General features: G+C 43.7%; 1 protein-coding gene across 1 annotated transcript in view; it reads left to right on the forward strand.

Moving 5' to 3' along the window:
- Positions 1–13,617, forward strand: part of TMEM82 (transmembrane protein 82) — an 83,442-nt gene that overhangs the window by 50,381 nt on the left and 19,444 nt on the right. Inside the window, exon 2 of the mRNA XM_073656095.1 lies at positions 12,642–12,944. Within this exon, the coding sequence (XP_073512196.1) occupies positions 12,889–12,944 (56 nt within the window). The 5' untranslated portion in view covers positions 12,642–12,888. The remainder of the gene's footprint in view (positions 1–12,641; positions 12,945–13,617) is intronic.

A 13,617-nucleotide genomic window follows, 5' to 3' on the forward strand; every position in this document is an offset into this window, starting at 1 on the left:
GCAGTGGTACTGTGCAGTGTATATATACAGGACAGGAGGAGTGGTACTGTGCAGTGTATATATACAGGACAGGAGGAGTGGTACTGTGCAGTGTATATATACAGGAGGAGTGGTACTGTTCAGTGTATATATACAGGACAGGAGGAGTGGTACTGTGCAGTGTATATATACAGGAGGAGTGGTACTGTGCAGTGTATATATACAGGACAGGAGGAGTGGTACTGTGCAGTGTATATATACAGGACAGGAGGAGTGGTACTGTGCAGTGTATATATACAGGACAGGAGGAGTGGTACTGTGCAGTGTATATATACAGGACAGGAGGAGTGGTACTGTGCAGTGTATATATACAGGAGGAGTGGTACTGTGCAGTGTATATATATATATATATATATATATATATATATATATATATATATATATATATATATATATATATATATATATATATATATATATATATATATATATATATATATATATATATACAGGACAGGAGGAGTGGTACTGTGCAGTGTATATATACAGGACAGGAGGAGTAGTACTGTGCAGTGTATATATACAGGACAGGAGGAGTGGTACTGTGCAGTGTATATATACAGGAGGAGTGGTACTGTGCAGTGTGTATATATATATATATACAGGACAGGAGGAGTGGTACTGTGCAGTGTATATATACAGGACAGGAGGAGAGGTACTGTACAGTGTATATATACAGGACAGGAGGAGTGGTACTGTGCAGTGTATATATACAGGAGGAGTGGTGCTGTGCAGTATATATATATATATACAGGAGGAATGGTACTGTACAGTATATATACAGGACAGGAGGAGCGGTACTGTGCAGTGTATATATACAGGACAGGAGAAGTGGTACTGTGTAGTGTATATATACAGGACAGGAGGAGTGGTACTGTGCAGTGTATATATACAGGACAGGAGGAGTGGTACTGTGCAGTGTATATATACAGGACAGGAGGAGAGGTACTGTGCAGTGTATATATACAGGACAGGAGGAGTGGTACTGTGCAGTGTATATATACAGGACAGGAGGAGTGGTACTGTGCAGTGTATATATACAGGACAGGAGGAGTGGTACTGTGCAGTGTATATATACAGGACAGGAGGAGTGGTACTGTGCAGTATATATACAGGACAGGAGGAGCGGTACTGTGCAGTGTATATATACAGGAGGAGTGGTACTGTTCAGTGTATATATACAGGACAGGAGGAGTGGTACTGTGCAGTGTATATATACAGGAGGAGTGGTACTGTTCAGTGTATATATACAGGAGGAATGGTACTGTGCAGTATATATACAGGACAGGAGGAGCGGTACTGTGCAGTGTATATATACAGGAGGAGTGGTACTGTTCAGTGTATATATACAGGACAGGAGGAGTGGTACTGTGCAGTGTATATATACAGGAGGAGTGGTACTGTGCAGTGTATATATACAGGAGGAGTGGTACTGTTCAGTGTATATATACAGGACAGGAGGAGTGGTACTGTGCAGTGTATATATACAGGAGGAATGGTACTGTGCAGTATATATACAGGACAGGAGGAGTGGTACTGTGCAGTGTATATATACAGGACAGGAGGAGTGGTACTGTGCAGTGTATATATACAGGACAGGAGGAGCGGTACTATGCAGTGTATATATACAGGACAGGAGGAGTGGTACTGTTCAGTGTATATATACTGGACAGGAGGAGTGGTACTGTGCAGTGTATATATACAGGACAGGAGGAGCGGTACTGTTCAGTGTATATATACAGGACAGGAGGAGCGGTACTGTGCAGTGTATATATACAGGACAGGAGGAGCGGTACTGTGCAGTGTATATATACAGGAGGAGTGGTACTGTGCAGTGTATATATACAGGAGGAGTGGTACTGTTCAGTGTATATATACAGGACAGGAGGAGTGGTACTGTGCAGTGTATATATACAGGACAGGAGGAGTGGTACTGTGCAGTGTATATATATACAGGACAGGAGGAGTGGTACTGTGCAGTGTTTATATACAGGACAGGAGGAGTGGTACTGTGCAGTGTATATACAGGACAGGAGGAGTGGTACTGTGCAGTGTATATATACAGGAGGAGTGGTACTGTGCAGTGTATATATACAGGACAGGAGGAGTTGTACTGTGCAGTGTATATATACTGGACAGGGGGAGTAGTACTGTGCAGTGTATATATACAGGACAGGAGGAGTGGTACTGTGCAGTGTGTATATACAGGACAGGAGGAGTGGTACTGTGCAGTGTATATATACAGGACAGGAGGAGTGGTACTGTGCAGTGTATATATACAGGACAGGAGGAGTGGTACTGTGCAGTGTATATATACAGGAGGAGTGGTACTGTGCAGTGTATATATACAGGACAGGAGGAGTGGTACTGTGCAGTGTATATATACAGGACAGGAGGAGTGGTACTGTGCAGTGTATATATACAGGACAGGAGGAGTGGTACTGTGCAGTGTATATATACAGGACAGGAGGAGGGGTACTGTGCAGTGTATATATACCGGACAGGAGGAGTGGTACTGTACAGTGTATATATACAGGACAGGAGGAGTGGTGCTGTGCAGTGTATATATACAGGACAGGAGGAGTGGTACTGTGCAGTGTATATATACAGGACAGGAGGAGTGGTACTGTGCAGTGTATATATGCAGGAGGAGTGGTACTGTGCAGTGTATATATACAGGAGGAGTGGTACTGTGCAGTGTATATATACAGGAGGAGTGGTACTGTGCAGTATATATACAGGACAGGTGGAGTGGTACTGTGCAGTGTATATATGCAGGACAGGAGGAGTGGTACTGTGCAGTGTATATATACAGGACAGGAGGAGGGGTACTGTGCAGTGTATATATACCGGACAGGAGGAGTGGTACTGTGCAGTGTATATATACAGGACAGGAGGAGGGGTGCTGTGCAGTGTATATATACAGGACAGGAGGAGTGGTACTGTACAGTGTATATATACAGGACAGGAGGAGTGGTACTGTGCAGTGTATATATACAGGAGGAGTGGTACTGTACAGTGTATATATACAGGACAGGAGGAGTGGTACTGTGCAGTGTATATATACAGGACAGGAGGAGTGGTGCTGTGCAGTGTATATATACAGGAGGAGTGGTGCTGTGCAGTGTATATATACAGGACAGGAGGAGTGGTACTGTGCAGTGTATATATACAGGACAGGAGGAGTGGTACTGTGCAGTGTATATATACAGGACAGGAGGAGTGGTACTGTGCAGTGTATATATACAGGACAGGAGGAGTGGTACTGTGCAGTGTATATATACAGGAGGAGTGGTACTGTGCAGTGTATATATATATATATATATATATATATATACAGGACAGGAGGAGTGGTACTGTGCAGTGTATATATACAGGACAGGAGGAGTAGTACTGTGCAGTGTATATATACAGGACAGGAGGAGTGGTACTGTGCAGTGTATATATACAGGAGGAGTGGTACTGTGCAGTGTGTATATATATATACAGGACAGGAGGAGTGGTACTGTGCAGTGTATATATACAGGACAGGAGGAGAGGTACTGTACAGTGTATATATACAGGACAGGAGGAGTGGTACTGTGCAGTGTATATACACAGGAGGAGTGGTGCTGTGCAGTATATATATATACAGGAGGAATGGTACTGTACAGTATATATACAGGACAGGAGGAGCGGTACTGTGCAGTGTATATATACAGGACAGGAGAAGTGGTACTGTGTAGTGTATATATACAGGACAGGAGGAGCGGTACTGTGCAGTGTATATATACAGGACAGGAGAAGTGGTACTGTGTAGTGTATATATACAGGACAGGAGGAGTGGTACTGTGCAGTGTATATATACAGGACAGGAGGAGTGGTACTGTGCAGTGTATATATACAGGACAGGAGGAGAGGTACTGTGCAGTGTATATATACAGGACAGGAGGAGTGGTACTGTGCAGTGTATATATACAGGACAGGAGGAGTGGTACTGTGCAGTGTATATATACAGGAGGAGTGGTACTGTTCAGTGTATATATACAGGAGGAATGGTACTGTGCAGTATATATACAGGACAGGAGGAGCGGTACTGTGCAGTGTATATATACAGGAGGAGTGGTACTGTTCAGTGTATATATACAGGACAGGAGGAGTGGTACTGTGCAGTGTATATATACAGGAGGAGTGGTACTGTTCAGTGTATATATACAGGAGGAATGGTACTGTGCAGTATATATACAGGACAGGAGGAGCGGTACTGTGCAGTGTATATATACAGGAGGAGTGGTACTGTTCAGTGTATATATACAGGACAGGAGGAGTGGTACTGTGCAGTGTATATATACAGGAGGAGTGGTACTGTGCAGTGTATATATACAGGAGGAGTGGTACTGTTCAGTGTATATATACAGGACAGGAGGAGTGGTACTGTGCAGTGTATATATACAGGAGGAATGGTACTGTGCAGTATATATACAGGACAGGAGGAGTGGTACTGTGCAGTGTATATATACAGGACAGGAGGAGTGGTACTGTGCAGTGTATATATACAGGACAGGAGGAGTGGTACTGTTCAGTGTATATATACTGGACAGGAGGAGTGGTACTGTGCAGTGTATATATACAGGACAGGAGGAGTGGTACTGTTCAGTGTATATATACTGGACAGGAGGAGTGGTACTGTGCAGTGTATATATACAGGACAGGAGGAGTGGTACTGTGCAGTGTATATATATACAGGACAGGAGGAGTGGTACTGTGCAGTGTTTATATACAGGACAGGAGGAGTGGTACTGTGCAGTGTATATACAGGACAGGAGGAGTGGTACTGTGCAGTGTATATATACAGGAGGAGTGGTACTGTGCAGTGTATATATACAGGACAGGAGGAGTTGTACTGTGCAGTGTATATATACTGGACAGGAGGAGTGGTACTGTGCAGTGTATATATACAGGACAGGAGGAGTGGTACTGTGCAGTGTATATATACAGGACAGGAGGAGCGGTACTGTGCAGTGTATATATACAGGACAGGAGGAGTGGTACTGTACAGTGTATATATACAGGACAGGAGGAGTGGTACCGTGCAGTGCATATACACAGGACAGGAGGAGTGGTACTGTGCAGTGTATATACAGGACAGGAGGAGTGGTACTGTGCAGTGTATATATACAGGACAGGAGGAGTGGTACTGTGCAGTGTATATATACAGGACAGGAGGAGTGGTACTGTGCAGTGTATATATACAGGAGGAGTGGTACTGTGCAGTGTATATATACAGGACAGGAGGAGTGGTACTGTGCAGTGTATATATACAGGACAGGAGGAGTGGTACTGTGCAGTGTATATATACAGGACAGGAGGAGTGGTACTGTGCAGTGTATATATACAGGACAGGAGGAGGGGTACTGTGCAGTGTATATATACCGGACAGGAGGAGTGGTACTGTACAGTGTATATATACAGGACAGGAGGAGTGGTGCTGTGCAGTGTATATATACAGGACAGGAGGAGTGGTACTGTGCAGTGTATATATACAGGACAGGAGGAGTGGTACTGTGCAGTGTATATATGCAGGAGGAGTGGTACTGTGCAGTGTATATATACAGGAGGAGTGGTACTGTGCAGTGTATATATACAGGAGGAGTGGTACTGTGCAGTGTATATATACAGGAGGAGTGGTACTGTGCAGTATATATACAGGACAGGAGGAGTGGTACTGTGCAGTGTATATATACAGGACAGGAGGAGTGGTACTGTGCAGTGTATATATACAGGACAGGAGGAGTGGTACTGTGCAGTGTATATATACAGGACAGGAGGAGTGGTACTGTGCAGTGTATATATACAGGACAGGAGGAGAGGTACTGTGCAGTGTATATATACAGGACAGGAGGAGTGGTACTGTGCAGTGTATATATACAGGAGGAGTGGTGCTGTGCAGTATATATATATACAGGAGGAATGGTACTGTACAGTATATATACAGGACAGGAGGAGTGGTACTGTGCAGTGTATATATACAGGACAGGAGAAGTGGTAGTGTGTAGTGTATATATACAGGACAGGAGGAGTGGTACTGTGCAGTGTATATATACAGGACAGGAGGAGTGGTACTGTGCAGTGTATATATACAGGACAGGAGGAGAGGTACTGTGCAGTGTATATATACAGGACAGGAGGAGTGGTACTGTGCAGTGTATATATACAGGACAGGAGGAGTGGTACTGTGCAGTGTATATATACAGGAGGAATGGTACTGTGCAGTATATATACAGGACAGGAGGAGCGGTACTGTGCAGTGTATATATACAGGAGGAGTGGTACTGTTCAGTGTATATATACAGGACAGGAGGAGTGGTACTGTGCAGTGTATATATACAGGAGGAATGGTACTGTGCAGTATATATACAGGACAGGAGGAGTGGTACTGTGCAGTGTATATATACAGGACAGGAGGAGTGGTACTGTTCAGTGTATATATACAGGACAGGAGGAGCGGTACTGTGCAGTGTATATATACAGGACAGGAGGAGCGGTACTATGCAGTGTATATATACAGGACAGGAGGAGTGGTACTGTTCAGTGTATATATACTGGACAGGAGGAGTGGTACTGTGCAGTGTATATATACAGGACAGGAGGAGCGGTACTGTGCAGTGTATATATACAGGACAGGACGAGCGGTACTGTGCAGTGTATATATACAGGACAGGAGGAGTGGTACTGTGCAGTGTATATATACAGGACAGGAGGAGTGGTACTGTGCAGTGTATATATACAGGAGGAGTGGTACTGTTCAGTGTATATATACAGGACAGGAGGAGTGGTACTGTGCAGTGTATATATACAGGAGGAGTGGTACTGTGCAGTGTATATATACAGGACAGGAGGAGCGGTACTGTGCAGTGTATATATACAGGACAGGAGGAGCGGTACTGTGCAGCGTATATATACAGGACAGGAGGAGTGGTACTGTGCAGTGTATATATACAGGACAGGAGGAGTGGTACTGTGCAGTGTATATATACAGGAGGAGTGGTGCTGTGCAGTGTATATATACAGGACAGGAGGAGCTGTACTGTGCAGTGTATATATACAGGACAGGAGGAGTGGTACTGTGCAGTGTATATATACAGGACAGGAGGAGTGGTACTGTGCAGTGTATATATACAGGACAGGAGGAGAGGTACTGTACAGTGTATATATACAGGACAGGAGAAGTGGTACTGTGCAGTGTATATATACAGGACAGGAGGAGTGGTACTGTGCAGTGTATATATACAGGACAGGAGGAGTGGTACTGTGCAGTGTATATATACAGGACATGAGGAGTGGTACTGTGCAGTGTATATATACAGGACATGAGGAGTGGTACTGTGCAGTGTATATATACAGGACAGGAGGAGTGGTACTGTGCAGTATATATACAGGACAGGAGGAGCGGTACTGTGCAGTGTATAGATACAGGACAGGAGGAGTGGTACTGTGCAGTGTATATATACAGGACAGGAGGAGTGGTACTGTGCAGTGTATATATACAGGAGGAGTGGTGCTGTGCAGTGTATAGATACAGGACAGGAGGAGTGGTACTGTGCAGTGTATAGATACAGGACAGGAGGAGTGGTACTGTGCAGTGTATATATACAGGACAGGAGGAGTGGTACTGTGCAGTGTATATATATATATACAGGACAGGAGGAGTGGTACTGTGCAGTGTATAGATACAGGACAGGAGGAGTGGTACTGTGCAGTGTATATATACAGGACAGGAGGAGTGGTACTGTGCAGTGTATATATACAGGACAGGAGGAGTGGTACTGTGCAGTGTATATATACAGGAGGAGTGGTACTGTGCTGTGTGTATATATATATATATATATATATATATATATATATATATATATATATATATATATATATATATATATATATATATATACAGGACAGGAGAAGTGGTACTGTGCAGTATATATACAGGACAGGAGGAGTGGTACTGTGCAGTGTATATATACAGGACAGGAGGAGTGGTACTGTGCAGTATATATACAGGACAGGAGGAGCGGTACTGTGCAGTGTATAGATACAGGACAGGAGGAGTGGTACTGTGCAGTGTATATATACAGGACAGGAGGAGTGGTACTGTGCAGTGTATATATATAGGAGGAGTGGTGCTGTGCAGTGTATATATACTGGACAGGAGGAGCTGTACTGTTCAGTGTATATATACAGGACAGGCGGAGCGGTACTGTGCAGTGTATATATACAGGACAGGAGGAGCGGTACTGTGCAGTGTATATATACAGGACAGGATGAGTGGTACTGTGCAGTGTATATATACAGGACAGGAGGAGTGATACTGTGCAGTGTATATATACAGGACAGGAGGAGTGGTACTGTGCAGTGTATATATACAGGACAGGAGAAGGGGTGCTGTGCAGTGTATATATACAGGACAGGAGGAGTGGTACTGTACAGTGTATATATACAGGACAGGAGGAGTGGTACTGTGCAGTGTATATATACAGGACAGGAGAAGGGGTGCTGTGCAGTGTATATATACAGGACAGGAGGAGTGGTACTGTACAGTGTATATATACAGGACATGAGGAGTGGTACTGTGCAGTGTATATATACAGGACAGGAGGAGCGGTACTGTGCAGTGTATATATAAAGGACAGGAGGAGTGGTACTGTGCAGTGTATATATACAGGACAGGAGGAGTGGTACTGTGCAGTGTATATATACAGGACAGGAGGAGTGGTACTGTGGAGTGTATATATACAGGACAGGAGGAGTGGTACTGTGCAGTGTATATATACAGGACAGGAGGAGAGGTACTGTACAGTGTATATATACAGGACAGGAGGAGTGGTACTGTGCAGTGTATATATACAGGACAGGAGGAGCGGTACTGTGCAGTGTATATATAAAGGACAGGAGGAGTGGTACTGTGCAGTGTATATATACAGGACAGGAGGAGTGGTACTGTGCAGTGTATATATACAGGACAGGAGGAGTGGTACTGTGGAGTGTATATATACAGGACAGGAGGAGTGGTACTGTGCAGTGTATATATACAGGACAGGAGGAGAGGTACTGTACAGTGTATATATACAGGACAGGAGGAGCGGTACTGTGCAGTGTATATATACAGGACAGGAGAAGTGGTACTGTGTAGTGTATATATACAGGACAGGAGGAGTGGTACTGTGCAGTGTATATATACAGGACAGGAGGAATGGTACTGTGCAGTGTATATATACAGGACAGGAGGAGAGGTACTGTGCAGTGTATATATACAGGACAGGAGGAGTGGTACTGTGCAGTGTATATATACAGGACAGGAGGAGTGGTACTGTGCAGTGTATATATACAGCAGGAGTGGTACTGTTCAGTGTATATATACAGGAGGAATGGTACTTTGCAGTATATATACAGGACAGGAGGAGCGGTACTGTGCAGTGTATATATACAGGAGGAGTGGTACTGTTCAGTGTATATATACAGGACAGGAGGAGTGGTACTGTGCAGTCTATATATACAGGAGGAATGGTACTGTGCAGTATATATACAGGACAGGAGGAGTGGTACTGTGCAGTGTATATATACAGGACAGGAGGAGCGTTACTGTGCAGTGTATATATACAGGAGGAATGGTACTGTGCAGTATATATACAGGACAGGAGGAGTGGTACTGTGCAGTGTATATATACAGGACAGGAGGAGTGGTACTGTTCAGTGTATATATACAGGACAGGAGGAGTGGTACTGTTCAGTGTATATATACAGGACAGGAGGAGTGGTACTGTGCAGTGTATATATACAGGAGGAGTGGTACTGTGCAGTGTGTATATACAGGACAGGAGGAGCGGTACTGTGCAGTGTATATATACAGGACAGGAGGAGCGGTACTGTGCAGCGTATATATACAGGACAGGAGGAGTGGTACTGTGCAGTGTATATATACAGGACAGGAGGAGTGGTACTGTGCAGTGTATATATACAGGAGGAGTGGTGCTGTGCAGTGTATATATACAGGACAGGAGGAGTGGTACTGTGCAGTGTATATATACAGGAGGAGTGGTGCTGTGCAGTGTATATATACAGGAGGAGTGGTGCTGTGCAGTGTATATATACAGGACAGGAGGAGTGGTACTGTGCAGTGTATATATACAGGACAGGAGGAGTGATACTGTGCAGTGTATATATACAGGACAGGAGGAGTGGTACTGTGCAGTGTATATATACAGGACAGGAGGAGTGGTACTGTGCAGTGTATATATACAGGACAGGAGGAGAGGTACTGTACAGTGTATATATACAGGACAGGAGAAGTGGTACTGTGCAGTGTATATATACAGGACAGGAGGAGTGGTACTGTGCAGTGTATATATACAGGACAGGAGGAGTGGTACTGTGCAGTGTATATATACATTACAGGGGGAGTGGTACTGTGCAGTGTATATATATATATATACAGGACAGGAGGAGTGGTAGTGTGCAGTGTATATATACAGGACAGGAGGAGTTGTACTGTGCAGTGTATATATACAGGACAGGATGAGTGGTACTGTGCAGTGTATATATACAGGACAGGAGGAGTGGTACTGTGCAGTGTATATATACAGGAGGAGTGGTACTGTGCTGTGTGTATATATATATATACAGGACAGGAGAAGTGGTACTGTGCAGTATATATACAGGACAGGAGGAGTGGTACTGTGCAGTGTATATATACAGGACAGGAGGAGTGGTACTGTGCAGTATATATACAGGACAGGAGGAGCGGTACTGTGCAGTGTATATATACAGGACAGGAGGAGTGGTACTGTGCAGTGCATAGATACAGGACAGGAGGAGTGGTACTGTGCAGTGTATATATACAGGACAGGGGGAGTGGTACTGTGCAGTGTATATATACAGGAGGAGTGGTACTGTTCAGTGTATATATACAGGAGGAATGGTACTTTGCAGTATATATACAGGACAGGAGGAGCGGTACTGTGCAGTGTATATATACAGGAGGAGTGGTACTGTTCAGTGTATATATACAGGACAGGAGGAGTGGTACTGTGCAGTGTATATATACAGGAGGAATGGTACTGTGCAGTATATATACAGGACAGGAGGAGTGGTACTGTGCAGTGTATATATACAGGAGGAGTGGTGCTGTGCAGTGTATATATACAGGACAGGAGGAGGGGTACTGTGCAGTGTATATATACAGGACAGGAGGAGTGGTACTGTGCAGTGTATATATACAGGACAGGAGGAGTGGTACTGTACAGTGTATATATACAGGAGAAGTGGTACTGTGCAGTGTATATATACAGGACAAGAGTAGTGGTACTGTGCAGTGTATATATACAGGACAGGAGGAGTGGTACTGTGCAGTGTATATATACAGGACAGGAGGAGTGGTACTGTGCAGTGTATATATACAGGACAGGAGGAGCGGTACTGTGCAGTGTATATATACAGGACAGGAGGAGTGGTACTGTGCAGTGTATATATACAGGACAGGAGGAGTGGTACTGTGCAGTGTATATATACAGGACAGGAGGAGCGGTACTGTGCAGTGCATAGATACAGGACAGGAGGAGTGGTACTGTGCAGTGTATATATACAGGACAGGAGGAGTGGTACTGTGCAGTGTATAGATACAGGACAGGAGGAGTGGTACTGTGCAGTGTATATATACAGGAGAGAACAACGGAAAGGACACCATTGTAGGCATTTACTACAGGCCACCTGGGCAAGCTGAAGATATGGATGAACTCTTTATGTATCAAATGACCAAGTTCTCCAAAAAATATGACGTAGTGGTCATGGGAGATTTCAACTATCCAGACATTTGTTGGGAATCTCTCTCAAGTAAAACTAACAGGTCAAGCAAATTCTTATCCTCTCTTGCTGACAACTTTATCTTCCAAAAGGTAGGGGAGAAAACAAGGGGATCTGCTACTTTGGATCTAATCCTTATAAACAGGGAGGAAATGGTTGAGGAGGTAAAGGTGGCTGGGACCCTAGGAGGCAGCGATCATGCTATTATAGAATTTTGGATAACTAGAGGAGGAAGACATGTGAAGACTCAAACTTCAAGGTTAGATTTTAGAAAGGCAGATTTTAAGAGACTCAGAAAGAGAATAGGAGGGATCCAATGGCTGGATGTCCTTAAGGACAAAAATGTCCAGGAAGGATGGGAAATTTTTAAAAATGAGATTCTCAAAGCACAATCGTTAACAATCCCGAAAAGTAGGAAGAATGGGAAGCATTTAAGGAAACCAGGATGGATGAACACAGAACTTAAACACATGCTAAAAAGAAAGAAAGAAATGTTTATTAAATGGAAAGAGGGAGGCATATCTAAAGAAGATTATAATGCAGTCTGCAGATCCTGCAGGGCACGTATCAGGTTAGCTAAAGCTGACAATGAATTAAGGCTTGCAAGAGATGTCAAAAGCAATAAAAAAGGATTTTGGGGGTATGTCAAAAGTAAAAGAAAAGTCAAAGATGCTATAGGATTTTTACAGGATGAAAATGGAGAAATGGTAAGAGAGGATGTTGAGAAGGCCGAACTTTTTAATTCTTATTTTGCATCTGTTTTCTCTCAGAAAGAAAATGTAACATCAACTGATCTTCACTGTCCTTTTAAAGGAATAGAGGAATCCAAGTTATCTGTAAACAGAAAGATTGTGAGGGAATATTTAGCTAACATAAATGAGTTCAAGTCTCCAGGTCCAGATGAATTACACCCCAGAGTACTGAAGGAGATCGTAGAAGAAATTTTAGAACCACTCTCCATAATCTTTGAAAATTCTTGGAGAACAGGAGAAGTCCCAGAAGACTGGAGAAGAGCAAATGTTGTTCCTATCTTCAAAAAGGGGAAGAAGGTGGACCCAGGGAACTATAGGCCGGTGAGTCTGACTTCTATACCAGGAAAGATCTTTGAACAAATTATTAAACAACATGTATGTAAGTACATGGATAAGAATGAAGTGATTAACCAGAGTCAGCATGGGTTTGTAACTAACAAGTCATGTCAGACTAACTTAATTTCCTTCTATGACAGAATCACTGACTGGGTGGATCAGGGAAATGCTGTAGATATAGTATATCTTGACTTCAGCAAAGCATTTGACAAAGTATCTCACACCATCCTTATTGAAAAAATGACCAAGTATGCAATGGACCAGGCAACTGTTAGGTGGATTCATAACTGGCTTAGTGATCGGACTCAAAGGGTGGTTGTAAATGGCTTCACATCCAGCTGGATGAATGTCTCAAGTGGGGTACCACAGGGCTCCGTCCTGGGACCTGTATTGTTCAACATCTTTATCAATGATTTAGATGAAGGAATTGAGGGTAAACTGATTAAATTTGCTGATGACACAAAGCTAGGAGGGATAGCTAATACTAGAGAAGAGAGAGAGAGGATTCAAAAAGACCTAAATAAACTGGAGCAGTGGGCAGCAACCAACAGAATGGTTTATAACAGGGAAAAATGCAAAGTACTACATCTGGGCAATAAAAATGAAAAAAGCATATACAGAATGGGAGGAATAGAGCTAAGCAACAGTACATGTGAAA

The sequence above is a fragment of the Phyllobates terribilis genome, unplaced genomic scaffold (assembly GCF_046119375.1).
Source record: "Phyllobates terribilis strain yellow unplaced genomic scaffold, ASM4611937v1 Scaffold_12__6_contigs__length_324123572, whole genome shotgun sequence".
NCBI classification, from domain to species: domain Eukaryota; kingdom Metazoa; phylum Chordata; class Amphibia; order Anura; family Dendrobatidae; genus Phyllobates; species Phyllobates terribilis.